This window comes from Diabrotica virgifera, chromosome 3 (assembly GCF_917563875.1).
Source record: "Diabrotica virgifera virgifera chromosome 3, PGI_DIABVI_V3a".
NCBI classification, from domain to species: Eukaryota; Metazoa; Arthropoda; class Insecta; order Coleoptera; family Chrysomelidae; genus Diabrotica; species Diabrotica virgifera.
In genome coordinates, this window is record NC_065445.1 from 134322959 (window position 1) to 134340367 (window position 17409).

Below are 17409 nucleotides of genomic sequence, written 5' to 3' on the forward strand. Positions count from 1 at the left end.
ATGGATGCTTGTTTCACTTTTTTACCTGTTATTTCCTTGATCTTTTTAGGCATGTTAAAGCTATCGTACTTTCTTTCATATTCTTCTATTTCCTTGCAGTTTTCCAGAACCCACTTCTCTTTGGCTTCTCTAATTTTTCTCTTAATCTCACGGTCCACTTCTTTGTATTTTGTCTTGTTGGTTTTATTTCTTCGCCTTTCCTCCATGAGGTACAAAATTTCGTTTGTCATCCATTCCTTTTTCTTAATTTTGCTTGGAGCTAAGGAGCCTTCACCAGCTGTCATAAGGGCCTTTTCTATCTCCATCCATTTGTCCTCTACATTGCCTGTGTTCGTATTTTTTGCAGCGAGGTGTCGAAGATTGTTGTTTACCTGTTCTCTTGTCCTTTCCAGTATAGTTGCATCTTTCAGTTGCTTAACGTCTACCTTTTGTTTAGCTGCATTTTTCTTGAATCTTATATTTACTACAGATACCACCGGATTGTGATCCGATTCTATATCAGTGTCTGGATAGGTTTTTGTAGACGTGATGGAGTTTTTAAACCTGCTTCTGATTAGTATATAATCGATTTGATTCCTGACGATGTTGTCTGCATTATCCCTTGGTGATGTCCACGTGTACAATCTACGGTTTGGTAATCTGAACATTGTGTTCATTACTACAAATTCTCTACAAATTTAAACTTTAGTTTACAGTGCGCCAATGTTTGTGAGAAGGGTGACTTTAGCGTTATAAATAAAAAATTATAGAAGATACAGATTTAATTTTAGAAAATTCTTTATTTAAGATTTTTTTTGTAAAATTTTCTGAATTTTTCAATGGTCAAGTCAGTTTTTTTCTAAAATTTATATTTTCGGAGTTATTTAAAAAAACATCTAATTTCGTAGTTCATTTGTTTAATAAAAAATGAAGCACCCACTTCTCGAGTAGAACTTTTCGATATGTTGTTTATTAAACATTTCTTAATGAAATTACAAAAAATTCTATCTTGTTTGATTTTTTCCGAAGTGAAAATCTATATGCACTCCCTTAAAATAAATTAATTACTATACACGTAAATTAATGTATTATATTGTTTTATTTGTAGACGGAAATATACTCACTATACAAGAAGAGCTAAAAAGACAAGAACAGCAAAGATTAGAACAACAGGAAAGGAGACGTCAGGAAGAACTAGGTAGACAAGAGTTATTTAAGCAAGAACAAGAGAGAATCCGAGTTGAAGAGGAAAGGAAAAGGCAGAAAGAATTGCTTATAAAACAAGAAGCGCAGAGAAGAATTGAAGAACAAAGAAGGATTGAAGAACAAAAGAGAATCGAAGAAAGTAAGAAAACAGAGGAAGAAAGGAGGCGAACTGAAATTAGATTCAGAGAAGAAGAAAGGCGAAGAGAGGAGGAAAAACGTCGACAAGATGAATTAAGAAGGCAGGATGAAATAAGAAGACAAGACGAAATAAGAAGACAAGAGGAAATAAGGAGACAAGAAGAGATAAGAAGACAAGAGGAAATACGAATAGAAGAAGAAAGGCGAAGAATACAAGAACATAATACTGCAACGACTTCAAGATATCCTACGTATCCTAACAGGTAATAGAAATTTTTTGCTAACTGTTTCTGATAAGTATGTTTAAATATATTCCTTTTGCCCTGAGGGCAAAACTTCTTTTCTTATTCTCTCGTTAAACAAAAAATGTTTTAATTCATCTATTTTGTAGATATGAAGAAGAAAGGAGGCGAGAGGAAGAAAGGAGGCGAGAGGAAGAAAGGAGGAGGCAGGAACAAACAAAAATATTGGAAGAGAGGCGTAGACAAGAACAAATCAGGTTGGAACAGTGGAGACGTCAGCAGGAAGAAACCAGAAGACAAGAGGAAGAGAAAAGGAGGATGCAGCAAAGTGGGCAATTCGCCGGTTGGTCTGAAGAGGAGATTAGGAGATATTTTGAAGATTTGAGAAGAAGAGAAAATGGTGGCCAAAACGGAGGTAAACTAATATTTTTGGTTTGGTTGAATAATGTGTTATTACTTAACGCTTACTTCTAATAATAAGCTACAGCTTCCATTTTCATTTTATTTTACTATATGCTTATTCGGTTACCAACAAAAAATAACACATGCAGGGTGATTCTTTGGGAGTTCTTATTAGGCGTTTTCATCACGAATTTTTTTAGTGTCATCTATTTTAATAGCGTAGGCGCAAAATTTCGGGCCAATGCTTTTTAAATGCATTCATTTTTTTCAAATCCTGAAATATTTATATTTTTGAACAAATTTAGGTTTTTAATTTGTTTAGTTTATTTTTGAAAGTCCCTTAGAATAAACAAAAAGTTTCGTTTGAATGAGATATTTTAAATTAATAATCACACCCAGTTTTCTCTTCTTGTTCGCCCCTATTACTTATTAAAATAAACATTATAGGATTTTTCAGGGACTTTCGGCCCTCGGTAATAATGTAGTCTTTTATTCTGCGTATAAATTTTTCAATCGAACAGTATTAGCAAAATCAAAGAAAGAATTGAAAAGAATTGTGAAAAAGATAGAAAAAGAAGCAAATAGGTTTGGTCTAAAGATAAATGAAAAGAAAACTAAATACATGATAATGGGTGATACGCAGCAAGACAATGAAGAGTTTATAAAAATACAAGGGAAGAAAGATTACATATACAGTTTTGACTGAGTGGAAGAGTTTACTTACCTTGGTGTGAAAGTAAAGGAAAATGGACATGAAAATAAAGAAATAGAATCCAGAATTACAAAAGGCAACCAGAAATACGGAATGCTGAGATCCTTAATGAAGTCTAAGTTTGTTTCAAGAAAAACAAAAGACAGAATTTACAAGACAGTGATTAGAGCTACGGTTTTATATGGAGCTGAATTATGGGTTTTAAAAAGGCAGATGAAGAAAGATTAGAAAGATGGGAGAGGAAAATTCTCCGATCAATTTACGGAGGCATAAATACACAAATGGGATGGAGAAGAAGGACAAATAAATAGTTGTAAGAGCTGTATACGGAACCAAAAATCACCGCAATAATAAAGGCGCATAGAATAAGATGGCTGGGACATGTGCAAAGATTGGAAAACCATAGAATGACCAGGATTATATTGAACACGAAACCAGTAGGGAAAAAAGGAAAGGAAGACAGATTTACGAGAATTAAAAATAGATAACTGGAGAAACAAGGTATTAGACAGAAGAGAATGGAGAGGAGTGGTAAGAAGAGCGCAAGAGAAAGTGTAACAGAAGAATGTGCCATGAATGGTAAAATGAATTAATATTGTATATTGTAGATATGTACAATAAAAAAATGTAATTGTGTTTTTCACGCCCATGGCCTACAAAATAAATAATAATAAATTTTTCAAAATACTTAGGTAGATATTAGTTTTCTTAGGATTCGAAAAAAATTAATGTATTTAAAAAGCATTAGTCCGAAATTTTGCGCTTATGATCTTAATGAAATTTTTTTGGATAGTTAACTCAAAAACTCGTTAACAAACCACAGTACTCGTTAACAAACAAAGCACAGAGAGACAAATACAATACTTGAGTAGTGTGTTGAGAGGTGAAAGATACTCCAAATCATATTGGAAGGTAAAGGACATGGCAAAACATCAGTAGGAAGACGCCAGAATTCGTTGCTGAAAGACCTGGGAGATGGTATGACCACTCGTTCGCAGGAATCTTTCGTGCAGCATTGTTCAAAGTTACCATTGCCATTTGGATCACCAACCTTCGAAAGATGACAGCGCAATAAAGAGAAGAACATGATTTAAATGACAATTAAAGTCCTTTTCTAATATCGGCTTAACATATAGTACTTTTTTTGAACAACCGTTTATATTAAATATTATTTTATCCACAAAATGTTGAAGTTTCATCAAAAAATCAGTTTATTATTTCAATTGAGAATAAGCCACAATTTTACTTTGAAATAAGTTTATTTGACGTTTCAGTTTTTACTTCGGAAATCGAAACTTCAAATAACGTTACCACGACCTTTTGAGACATGGTAATTAATATAGTTCTGGGTCAAGAATGTAAGATAGTTTGACGGGTTAAATAGATGCATTCAACATTTCATATCGAAATGATAGATAGTCAGATGGAAATGTTTATTAAACATTTTATTTGATAATTTAACACGGATTTAAAATTTTAATGGCCAAAAGTTAAGACACATTCATTTTTGACAAGAAATGTGGTGTTATGTTCCAAATATGTTACCAGTTTAAAATATAACTTAGCTTCATTCCATTAGAATCATATTATACTAAAATGTCCAAGGAGTTCCATAATACATTGGACATTAGTGGTAAAGTGTGATATATGTACACGCCGGTATTTAGGCATCAACGCCCTTCCGTTAGGGATCTATGGAGAAGTATCGCTGAGCCGCAAGTCCTTATCTCTTGCTGTACTGCTCCCCCATAGGCCGATCGGACACCAGCGTATTCCAGTCTAAGCCCCAGATTCATATATTAGAATTTTAAGCTGCTGCGTTAAAACGCTGCTTTACACAACTGCTTTAAACGACACAATTTGGAAAAACAAACACCTAAGATTGGAAACAAAGGCCGAATATATAAGTCAGTTATAAGGCCAGTTATGACTTACACGACCGAAACAAGACCAGGCAAAACACGAAGACATCTGGAAACCAACGAAATGAAGATCTTAAGAAGGATCGCTGGAAAATGACTACAGGATAGGGTAAGAAGTGAGGAAATCAGACGCATATGTGGGGTAGACAATATAGATACCTGGGTAAAGAACAGAAAAGAAGAGTGGAATGAGCACATAAGTAGGATGTCTGAATCAAAGATAGTAAGAATAGCCAGGGACAAGTCACTGTTAGGCAGGAGAAGTATAGAACGCCCAAGGAAAAGATGGAATGACAACATAGGGGCAGAATGAAAGGCACCGTTGAAGATAAACAGGCAGTACTGCCTATATAAAAGAAGAAGAAGAAGAAGAAACTGCTGCGTTAGCCTTTTTGTTTTTTCGTTCACCGTGCCAGGATTTAAACTTACATACATCATAGCAAACTGATGTGCAGGCGACCTCCCGTCCGCTTGGCTATCCCATCGACATGGGTAAAGAGTGGTGTATGAGATCAAACTACAGAGCTTGAGCTCAAAAAGTTTTACAAACAGGCTCGTTTATCTAAGGTTTGAATGATTCATGTGTTTTTTGATGAGTAGCCAAAGAGAAGAATGACACGTATCTGACAATAATCATTAAAAGGACTAGGAGCTATGTTGAAGAGTATTAAGTAAAGAGAAAAGAGGAAAATCAAAAACAAACCGAAAAATTTGCAACAAATCAATAAAGGAATTAGTGAAATGAGTGTCGACATCAAATAAATAAAGAGCTGGAAGAAATGGGAAACACGAACACAGAAAATTTTACAAACAATTTAACACAAAACGAAAAGTTTTCATGCCACAAGCGAACCAAGTCAAAGCTCAGGAACACTTTAGTACGCTACTGAATGAAGAAAGTAGAGCTGAAGGTAGAGGTGATATAGAATCAGAATAGGAAGCAACTAAGCTACCAACTTTGGAAGAAGTCACTAAAGCAATTCAGTCTACAGTCAGAAACAAGCCACCTGGAACAGATAACGTATCAGCAGAAATATTTAAATGTGGCAGTCAAAGATTTGTAACCCTCCTTCACAAGCTATTAAAACGGGTATGACAACAACGAGTTTTACCTAGATCGAGTTGTTCCAGAAGATTAGATACTGGAATTACATGTGGATTATATCTTTAGTGGGATTTCGCATTTCCTTTAAAAATACAGCCTACAAAATTTTGCCTCTGATACTTACGTGGGTGAGTACGAACGACGACCCAGGCACCGAACTAAGGACAATGATTTAAAGATTAGTACTTGGAATGTAAGAACACTGTATAGGACAGCGGGACTGAAGCTGCTCCAAGATTAACTCCTAAAATATAGAAGACATTGCAGCTATTCAAGAAATGAGATGGACAGGAACCGGCATTATGCAGAAAAAAGAACATGATATCTATTACAGCTGCCACCCGAACCGACATGAGTTCGGAACTGCGTTCCTAGTATCAAAGAAAATAAAAAAATTTATTATTGGTTTTAAAGCCATAAATGATCGGTTATGCATCCTTCGAATAAAAGGAAAATTTTTTAACATATGCCTGATCAACGTGCACGCACCAACCGAGGAAAAAGACGAAGAAATTAAAGATTTATTCTACGAAGACCTCGAAAAAGCATATGATAACTGTGCCAAAAACGACATTAAAATAATCATTGGAGACATGAACGCCCAGATAGGAAAGGAGATATGCTACCAAGATTATATTGGTAAACACAGCCTTCACGACGTTACTAATGACAATGGCTTAAGACTTATTAGTATGGCAGCTTCCAAATACTTATTTGTGGCAAGTACATGTTTTAATCACAAGAATATCCATAAAGCAACTTGGATGTCACCAAATGGACACACCACAAATCAAATTGACCATGTTATTATTGACAGAAGGCACTTTACAAACCTAATGGACGTCAGAAGTTACAGAGGCGCAAATATTGACACAGACCATTTCATGGTAGGGGCAAGTTACGACAAAGAATTTCCAATGCCAAGAAAGAAAGGGGCACTAGACAAGTAAAATATAATTTACATATGCTAAAAAACGAAAACATAGAGAAACAGTTCCAGTCACATATAAAAGAAACCCTAGAACACACCTGGGCAGTCGACCAGTCAAGCACGGAAATGTGGAACAACTGCAAGGAGGCTCTGAAATTAGCAGCCGAAAGCACATTAGGAATATCCCGAACCCAAGAAAGAAACGACTGGTTCGACCAAGACTGCAAAAAAATAACAGATGAAAAAACGAGGCATTTAGGGCCATGCAACAACGGTAAACTAGGACAACAATAGATAGATACAAAAACTTAAGGAGAGAGGAAAAACGCATACACCGAAAAAAGAAACGAGACTCGGAAAATGACATAATAGAACGGCTCGAAAGCCATATGAGTCACGGAGAAACAAGAAAGTTCTATCATCAAATAAATATTATTAGAAAAGAATTCAAACCGAGAATCACCTATTGTAATGATAAGGAAGGTAACTTACTTACCAACAAAGAGGATATCCTGTTACGATGGGTAGAGCACTTTCGAGAGTTACTGGAAGGGGAACCTACTAACAATGTAGAGCTCGAATACCGAAATGAGGAACTCGTGGAACCCCCCTCGGTAGAAGAAGTGAAAATATCTATAGAAAAACTAAGAAACCACAAATCCCCAGGCAGCGATGGCATCCCAGCAGAATTATTTAAGCACGGTGGAGAGCAGCTCACCAAGGTGATGCGAGAAATTGTTCGTAAAATTTGGTCTGAGGAGCAAATGCCTGAAGAATGGAGCTTAGGCTTAATATGCCCGTTACACAAAAAGGGAAACCAACTGGAATGCAATAATTATCGCGGAATAACTCTCCTAAATACAGCATACAATATATTGTCAAACATTTTGCACGAGAGATTGAAACCTTATACCGAAACGTTTCTAGGAAAATATCAGGCAGGATTCAAGCGTGGACGTTCAACCATTAACCAGATCTTTACACTACGACAGATCCTGGAAAAAGTGCAAGATTTTAACATAGATACGTACCATATTTTTGTCGATTTTAAAGCAGCTTAAGACAGTGTCTTAAGACCAAGTCTCTACAACGCTATGAATGAGTTAGGAATTCCAAAAAAACTCATATGTATGATAAAAGTGACAATGGCGAAGATGATATCAGCAGTAAAAATTCAAAACGACTCGTCAACACCATTTGAAATACATAGGGGGTTAAGGCAGGGAGATGCGCTGGCGTGTGAACTTTTTAATGTAGCATTGGAAAAGGTCGTACGAGACGCTAATATAGATAGCAGGGGAACAATATTCAATAGATCTGTCCAAATTCTAGCATATGCAGATGACGTGGACATTATAACAAGAACCAGAGCGAGAACTGCGGAAATCCTAACCGAGCTAGTAGCAGCAGCAGAACGAATGGGTTTACATATAAATCAAAATAAAACAAAATTCATGGCGACTAACACAAACACAAGAGCTGGAAATGTTGACGCAGATCTAATCATCAATGACCAAAACTTCGAGGCGGTCAAAGAGTTCATATATCTAGGGACATCGGTTGACCCCAATAATAACACATCAGGGGAAATAAAAAGACGAATAATAATTACAAACAGGTATTATCATAGTCTATCAAAGTACTTAGCTAACAAACGTCTGTCTCAAAAAACTCGTATAAGGCTGTATAGAACATTGATAGTCCCCGTTCTCACATATGGATCAGAGGCATGGACGCTAACTAAAACAGATGAATCCGCTCTATCGATTTTTGAAAGAAAGGTGCTACGTAAGATATTCGGGGCGGTCTGTGAGAACGGAATATGGAGGCGTAGATATAACTTTGAACTGCAGAATATCTACAAGGATACGTTTGGTGGAAAAGATATTATCACTATAATTAAGCGAAACCGCCTGCAGTGGGCAGGACATGTAGCCCGGGTCCCTGAATCGAACATGATAAAAAAGGTTCTAACAGCGCAACCCGTGGGAATGATAAGACGGGGTAGACCAAAGCTGAGGTGGATGAACGGGGTAACACAAGATGCCGAGAAGATCGGAGTCGGCAACTGGAAAATGCAAGCAAGGGACAGAACAGAATGGCGTAGAAAGCTTGAGAAGGTCGAGGCCCTCTAAGGGCTGTAGCACCAAGATTATGATGATGACTTAACGAACAACTATCACAGTATTATAATAGGACAAGATTAACAAGATGCAAACTTTATAAAACAATAAGCCCAGTGCTCACGGATCGGAAACATAGGCAATGACGACGAACAGAGTCTTTGGACAAGGCTATATAATTTCGAAGTGTATGGAATTTTTGGTGATCTAGATGTTGTGGAAACCATCAAAATAAGGTGCCTAAGATAGGTGGGACACGTTATGCGGATGGACGAAAGTGATCCTGCTAAAATAATTATACTAAATAGGCCGGTTGGAATAAGAAAAAGGGCGCGACTTAAACTACGATATCTGGACCAAGTGAAGGAATATTTAAGGGAGATTGTATTAAGGGGATGGAGAAGACAGACACTCGACAGGAAAAAATGAAAGACTGACGAAGGGCTGTAGCACCAACTGATGATCTCGTGACATGGACATCTCTGGACATGATGACACAGGACCTAAATCTCATATGTAAAGTTTTTGTAACTTAGTACTACCCTACAAGCTAAACAAGCCTTCTTACTTTTAATAAACAGCCGATAAGCCAAAAATTAGAAATAGCTGTAGTAGATGTCGTAGTCTCTCAATACAGAATTTACAACAAAAAAACATCCTTTTTAACATCTGATTCTAGGGAGCAGTTCCAGTAGTTATGATCGGTATGGTAATAAGAGAATAGTTACCGGATATTTTGATTCGCAAGGAAAGTACCATGCTGCCAAGAATCCAAGTAAGCATATATTTACATAAGAATAGTTCTTAGGTATATTATTCACATTGGGTAAGGTTTTTCTTTTACCTTATTTCATATACCATCCATAAATACATCAATTCTGCAGCTGCTGTTTTCGCTTAAGCCAATAGTTTTAACAGCAAAATTTTTAATGCTTCCCAAAAATAATCAGTTTTATATTTTTTTGCTACCAAGTTAGATTTATTATAATATGAGTAAATTTTTTACTATTGTCTATACTGCTATAGTATTATATTTTATTATAAAATACGTAATGTTTCGGTCCAAAAAAAAAGTCATTAAAATTGTACTGATGCTCATATATGTTAAGCTAGGATCTTTAGTCAAATCGGCCTTTCTTATGAAATGTTAACCATAATATTTAAAATGTTTTCTTCTGGTTTTAATCTTCTTAAAATGCAGTCTCCTCAATGGAGGTTGGTTTTTACAATTTCAAACTCCTGTCTGTCCTCAGCTGTTCTTATTAGCTGTTTAAAATTTATCCCTGTCCATTGTCGGATGTTTCTTGGCGACGATAGTCTTTTCCTTCCTAGTCTTCTCTTTCCCTCGATCTTTCCTTTCACTATTTGTTGAGCAGATCGGTACTTATTATTTCTCAGCATGTGGCCTAGGTCAGATCTCTCAGATATGGCGAAAAACCACCAAGCGATTGCCGGTATAAGCAATCCCCCACCTACTGGCCAACGGCTTCGGGCGGACGAGCTGGTTAGTGGAAGGGCACTCCTTTGTTCTGAGATCGAGAAATCGGTCTCAAAGACGGATGAACCAGGAAGATGGTCAACGACATAGGGCTACAGAAGGCCACGGGAAACCACTGTAGTAAAGGCTCACAAGAGCATCCCTAGTACAATCATCATGGCTAGCAATAACCAAATGTGTAACCTTACTGATCATGGGCCGCGGAAACCAAGATCCGGTAGGGGAAGTAAATCACAAGTTAGCCACAGGGCTTCCCAGGTCGTAAGCCAGCGAAATCCCTGTGATGTAAATAATGGAACACTTTTAAAAATTACCACAAGAGGAAATATGAGAATTGCAACACGGAACGTACAAAGCTTACTACAACCAGGTAACGTAGATAATACTGCGATAGAAATGGAAAGATTAAATATCGAAATTCTAGGAATAAGCGATGTACAATGGCCAGGGTCTGGAAAAAAAACGGACTAGAAACGGAGCTATATATTATAGTGGATATTTTGACAGAACAAACCGATATGGTGTGATCATAATGGTAAACAAGGAAATAGATAAACCCGTACTTGGATTCACCCCGCTTTCGAATCGCATTATAATGCTACAAATTAACACCAATATGGGGAAAATGAATGTTATTCAAGTATATGCACCAACAACTGACAAGGAGAAACAAGAAATAGAAGACTTCTACGAGCAATTGAAAACAATAATGAAAACAACAAAAAAACGTGAAATTCTAATACTAATGGGTGACTTCAATGCCAAAGTGGGCAGAGGAAGTGTGGAGTGTTGTGTTGGAATGTATGGATTGGGAGAGCGAAATGAGCGTGGTGAAAGACTAATTCAGATGTGCCAAACAGAAGAACTGGTAGTTATGAATACAATGTTTAAATTACCAAATCGCCGGCTCTACACGTGGAAAGCTCCTGGAGACAACAAAGATAGAATTATAAGAAACAAGATAGATTACATCTTGATAAGGAACAGGTACAAGAACTCTATTACAGTAGTGAAGATTTACCCTGGAGCAGATGTAAACTCGGACCACAACCCAGTAGTAGCAAATATGAATGTAAGATTGAGAAAACCATTAATGAAAAGATCTAGACCATAAATATACATTGATAAACTAAGAGAACCAAATACATACCAAGAAACTCGAAATAAAATAAATCAGAGTATCCAAGAAATAAAACAACAAAATAAGAACACTACAGATATTGAAACAAAATGGAAGAATATAAAGAACACAGAACACAATAGAGACTGTGGGACGGAAAACATTAACATTTACAAAAGCTGCCAAACAAGAATGGATGACACAAGAAATTCTCGAAAAGATGGACGAAAAAAGAATACATAAAACAAAGATAAAATTAAATATAAAGAAATTAATAAACAAATAAAGCAGAAAATATAACAAGCTAAGGAAACATGGATGTCCATTAAATGTCAAGAAATTGAGGAATGTGAGGCAAGGTATGACACTTTCAACACCCAACCTTTCAAGAAGGTTAAAGAAATGATTTTAGGAAATCGTAACAAACCAATCGGGATATTAACAAATGCAGATGGAAAGAATACATTGAACACCTATTTTGTGACCAAAAAGTAGAGCAATTAGAAGTTGACGGAGAAACCACGGGACCAGAAATAATGAAAGAGGAAGTTATTTATGCCATAAAACACACAAAAGGTAGAAAAGCTCCAGGACCCGATGAAATACCAATTGAACTATTGAAGATAATATTGATGTCTTGGTAGACCTTTTTAACTCCATGTACAAGACTACAAGATGGGACACATACCCAAAGAAGGGTCTAGGACGTTTCATCGCCGCCGTTTCGATGCCGCCAGTTCGATGCCGATGCCGGCCGATTCATCGCCAGTCAATTAATCGCTATCTGATATATTTCCGAATTTTAGACAGTTACAATTATTAGTTATTTTTAGTATTAATTAGGAATTCTAGGAAATGCGAGATATGACGGCGATGAAATGGACTGGCGATGAACCGGCAGCATCGAAACGGCCGGCGATGAACCGGCGGCATCGAAACGTCCCATTCCGCCAAAGAATGGCTTCTCTCACACACTAAAAACCTTCCTTAAAATCATACCTAACAGAATCCACGTGAAATTAGAACAAGAAATAAGTGATTGACAGATGGGTTTTATAAAGGGTCTAGGAACTAGAGAAGCATTATTCGGAGTCAATGTTCTGACACAACAATGTCTGGATATGAATCACGACATATTTGCTTGCTTCATAGATTTAAAAAAAGCTTTTGACAGAGTTCAACATGAAAAGCTTTTATCAAAATCAGAAAGCAAGAGTAAGAGTCGAAGGAGAACTGACAGAGGAAGTAAGTATACTTAGAGGAGTTCGACAAGGGTGCATACTTTCACCACTCTTATTCAACGTCTACAGTGAAGTGATATTTCAAGAACCTTTATTGGATATTGTGGAAGGTATTTTGTTTAACGGAAATAGCATTAATAATATTAGATATGCGGAAGATACGGTCATATTTGCAAGTGACATGGAAGATTTACAGTACATAATACAACATGTATACAATGCATGTGAAAGGTACGGACTGCAAATGAATCTCAAGAAAACGAAATCAATGATATTCTCAAAAAACCACAAAATGTAGATAACCTGATCATCAATAATACAACGATCGAAAGAGTAACAACATATAAATATTTAGGAACGTGGCTAACCGAAGATGGAGATCAAATAAAAGAAATCAGATCTAGAATAGAAATGGCAAGAAACACGTTCATAAAATTGAAGAACTTACTTTGCAACCGTAACCTTAATCTAGAGATCCGCACAAGAATGCTACGTTGTTACGTTTTTTCTACTTTACTATACGGCATGGAAGCTTGGACAATAAAATAGTCTGAAATAAAAAAATTAAACTCCTTTGAGATGTGGTGCTAGAGGAGAATCCACAGAATATCGTGGACTGAAAAAGTAACTAATATAGAGGTGTTACAAAGAATGAAGAAAGAATGTGAAGTCATAAAAACTGTTAAAATTAGAAAGATTCAATATCTGGGTCATATAATGAGGGGCGAGAAGTACGTATTACTTAGGTTAATTATGCAAGAGAAGATACAAGGGAAGAGAAACCCAGGACGACGCAAAATATCCTGGCTAAGAAATTTGAGAGAGTGGTTCGGTTGCAGCTCATTAGAATTATTCAGAAGTGCGGCCAATAAAATTAAAATAGCGATGATGATTTCCAACCTCCGATAGGGGAAGGAACCTGAAGAAGAAGAAGTGGCCTAGGTGTGATGTTTTCTAACTTTCTTTATGTTGAAAACTCTCGTTCTTTGCCTATTCTATGCAGCACATTTCGTTTGAGGTATGCGATGTCGGTGAAATTTTGAGGATTCTCCGGTAGATCCATATTTCAGAGGCCTCCAATTTATTTACGGTTGATGTTTTAAGGGTCAACTGCATGGAGAAGAGTAGACCAGACGTAGAATTTTTATAAACGTAGTAGAATTTCGAATTTTATTCGAGAATTACATCTTTTGATTTTTTCGAATGATTTTTTGGCCTGTTTATTCTCGAGCTTATGTCTAGACCAGATCTAGACGTTGATTGATACCCGAATTCGGATATTCGATCAATGGTCTAGATCAGAATTTAGGTTGCTATCGATCCAACACCCCAGGTACTAAATTTAGTGATCTGTTCTAAAATGTGCCCCTTTGTTGTGTAAGGTTGGGGTACATTCTGGTCGGAATCTGCAATCCACACCGTATCATCGGCGTATCTGATACTGTTGACGTTTAAGCCATTTACCTTGATTCCATCCTTGGAATCCTCCAGTGCTCTATAAATAGAAAATATTTAAAGATATTAAAATCTAGTGTACAATGACACAAGCTTCTTACTCGAAAAAATTAGGAACAGGAACAATTACCACAAATCAGTTTGGAAACTTCTAATTTTTTCTTAAGAGTAAACAGTAGTGATCAAGAGGTAGCAACAAAATATAACTTCGGGAGATAGTATCATAAACTTTGGCAACAGTGGTAACCTTTGACATTATCTAAGATTAATATTTTGACAATATCATAGTCGCGCTAAATGGAAGTAATAGAAAAAGATTTTATTATTAACCCGGCACCTGCCACGTGGCTTTGCAAAGCGTCAACTGCCACGTGGGGTGCTCACAGCACCCCTCAAAAAGGTGATCTACTTGTGATCTACTTTTTTCTGTGATCTACTTGTTTTTAAACAAAATAATGTGTTAAGTAACACAAGAATATAAAAAAACATGGTTATTAGCCACTAATATTTTATAAAAGTTAAAAAATAAAATGAAAAAGGTGTTATAAGCAAATTGGCAAGTACCAAGCCATAATAAATAAAGTGAAGTAAAATATCTAAAAAAAAAATTAAGATTTAGTGAGTATAGAGTCTACATTAACCTTTAAATACACGCGCTGGCGTATTTTGTACGCCAGATATAAGAATTCTACTGCAAATATATTTAAAAATTTAATTTTTGACCTTGTTTATCTATCTAACCTATCTATCACCGGAATGTGCTTTACAATTTGGTTTTAGTTTCGTTATAATCGGCGTTCTGGGGAGATCGTAATTTACAGTTTATTATTAATTTGTTGTTTCCGGTGGTGGACAATATACGCCACGATTATATTAATAGAAGTAGTAACATCAAGTACATATTTCAATTGTTTTTTAGTCATTATGGCACAAAATATATTTTTCTTTATAAACAATACTTTTTCTTCTGTAAAAAATCACATTTCAAAAAATTTTTTATTAGTAATTTTATTTATCATGGAATCCAGTTATTCCATGATTCCAGTTATAAATCCCAATTGGCTTTCTGAGAAGGAACTCCAAGTATTCACTGATGCCGAATAAGGTTTATACAAACAACTAAGTGTATTTTTTCAAAAAAAAAATAAACAAATTCGCTGTTTTTAAGTGTATTTTCTTGTGGCGTATAAAGTACGCCACGCGTGTAGTTATGTTATAACTTGATGCGCGGGTAGTTAAAGGTTAATAATTTAAATCAGTTATTTCAATAAAAATGTAAATTTGACCTGTTTATCAAAAATACAAAAAAATATAAAACTTAAAGTGCCAGATGATGACACCCCAATTCGACTTTAGAGCTACAAGTTCAGAATGACACTAAATAACCACTTGAAACGCAAACAGATCTATGCTGTATAAATTATTATAGAAAGCTACTATGACGCGGAGCACGGTTACCAAACTTGAAATACCAAATATTTGATAAACATGTGTTATGGGGTGCTAGTAGCACCCCACGTGGCAGGTGCCGGGTTAATAAATAGATATTTATAATAATAAACCAAAATGGGTGAAAATTTTATGTTAAGATAGGTATTTAGAAAAGTATTTGCATGAAATATCTAATAATAAAACAATAATAAATAATCATTTTTTATTGTGAAGCGAAACAAATTTCGATTTTCGCATAATTTTGGCACGGTTTTTAATGGACTTTTTCTTGGAAGGTTTCACTTTATTTTTCGTTTAAATCGTTATACGTTTTAAAATCCTCCTAAAACTTTATTTACTCGTACTAGAATTCGAAATATTTTTACGTAAAATATACTTACCTACCTACATATAACAAAAACTCACAATTAACAACAATATATTCTTTCAAAGACGCCACAACTTATACAACAACAACAAATATACAGTGCTAGTCAAAAGTCCGTACCCCCCCTCTTATCTTTTGAACGGTTTTACCTATAATAGTGAAATTTGGATGGAGGAAATTAACTGACGTAAGCTTCTTAACTAGTTATGACAGGTGACGTAATAGTGACAGATGACGTTACAGAGCCACTGTGACCGATAATTTTAAATGGGACCTTATGGCAAGTGATACCTCGTTTGAAAGGTATTCAAAATACCTACTCAGCCATACTAATTTTTTTGTGTTTTAGTTGATTTTGATTTTGGTGAATAAATTAAATAAAAATAATATTGTAGCTTCGCATTTAATTAATAAAAATTCAAATGTACGCCTATGGTTTTTTTGTCAAAAAAGTTGACGTTTTTCGATTCTCTAGTAGTTTTTACGTCAACGTCAACCTTTTTGACAAGTAATCATAGGCGGAATTTTGAATTTTGAATTAATTAAATGAAACTACAATTTTATATTTATTTCATTAATTCGTCAAAATTAGCTTAAACTTAAACAATATTAGTATGACTGAATAGGTATTTTCAATACCTTTCAAACGAGGTGTCACTTGCCATAAGGTCCCATTTAAAATTATCTGTCACAGTGGCGCTGTAAAGTCATCTGTCACTATTACGTCACCTGTCATGACTAGTTAAGAAGCTTACGTCCGTTTATTTCCTATCTCCAAATTTCACTATTATAGGTATAACCGTTCAAAAGATACGAGGGGGGGTACGGACTTTTGAGTAGCACTGTATAATAAATTAACTATCAATAAAAACTACTTTCCTATCAAACAACAAAAACGAATTCTTAAATTAACACACTACTGCACTGAACAGATATCGATAAAGATGACAGAACAGATTAGAGAAAATCTGACGCAGGTTTGTCAAAATGACAGTGATAATTTCTCTATGTTGCCTAATTAGTTATAATTATATTATAGTTATAATATGTTCGATTTCTTGTTAGAAATAAAAAAATTTAGTAGTTTTAAGATTACACAAAATCTAGGCATGGGATAAAAAAGTTTATTTGAAGAAAGTGTATTTTTTTTCTTCTTAATGGCGGTACAGGCTCCTTTTTTCAATATTTTATTTAGTTATAGAGTAATTTCCACGTACTAACAGATTTCTGAAATTGGTCTCTGTACCGCCATTATTTATTATATTACTAATATGTGTGCCAAATATCTCGACAAAATATTCAAAATTAGAGCCGCAATCTTGGAACGCGTTGGTTGCTACCTGTTGATCGCTACTGTAGCCTCTTAATAATCTAATTTAGATGTGTTTATCGCCGTTTGTTTTTTCATACTATTATGATACCTTGTATTTGTTATAATTTAAAAAATAATATAAAATATGGGATATACACATAGATTTATTTAGCGTCAGATCTGTTTTACTCATTTTAATACATT

General features: G+C 35.3%; 1 protein-coding gene across 3 annotated transcripts in view; it reads left to right on the forward strand.

The window, feature by feature from the left end:
* The window catches only part of LOC114327482 (integrin alpha-PS2), a 673912-nt gene that overhangs the window by 639241 nt on the left and 17262 nt on the right, over nt 1-17409 (forward strand). For 2 of the 3 annotated variants that reach the window (XM_050646911.1, XM_050646912.1), the window contains 3 exons: nt 1088-1586; nt 1715-1980; nt 9440-9535. In XM_050646911.1, the coding sequence (XP_050502868.1) occupies nt 1088-1586; nt 1715-1980; nt 9440-9535 (861 nt within the window). The remainder of the gene's footprint in view (nt 1-1087; nt 1587-1714; nt 1981-9439; nt 9536-17409) is intronic. The other variant, XM_050646913.1, reaches the window with a different exon arrangement.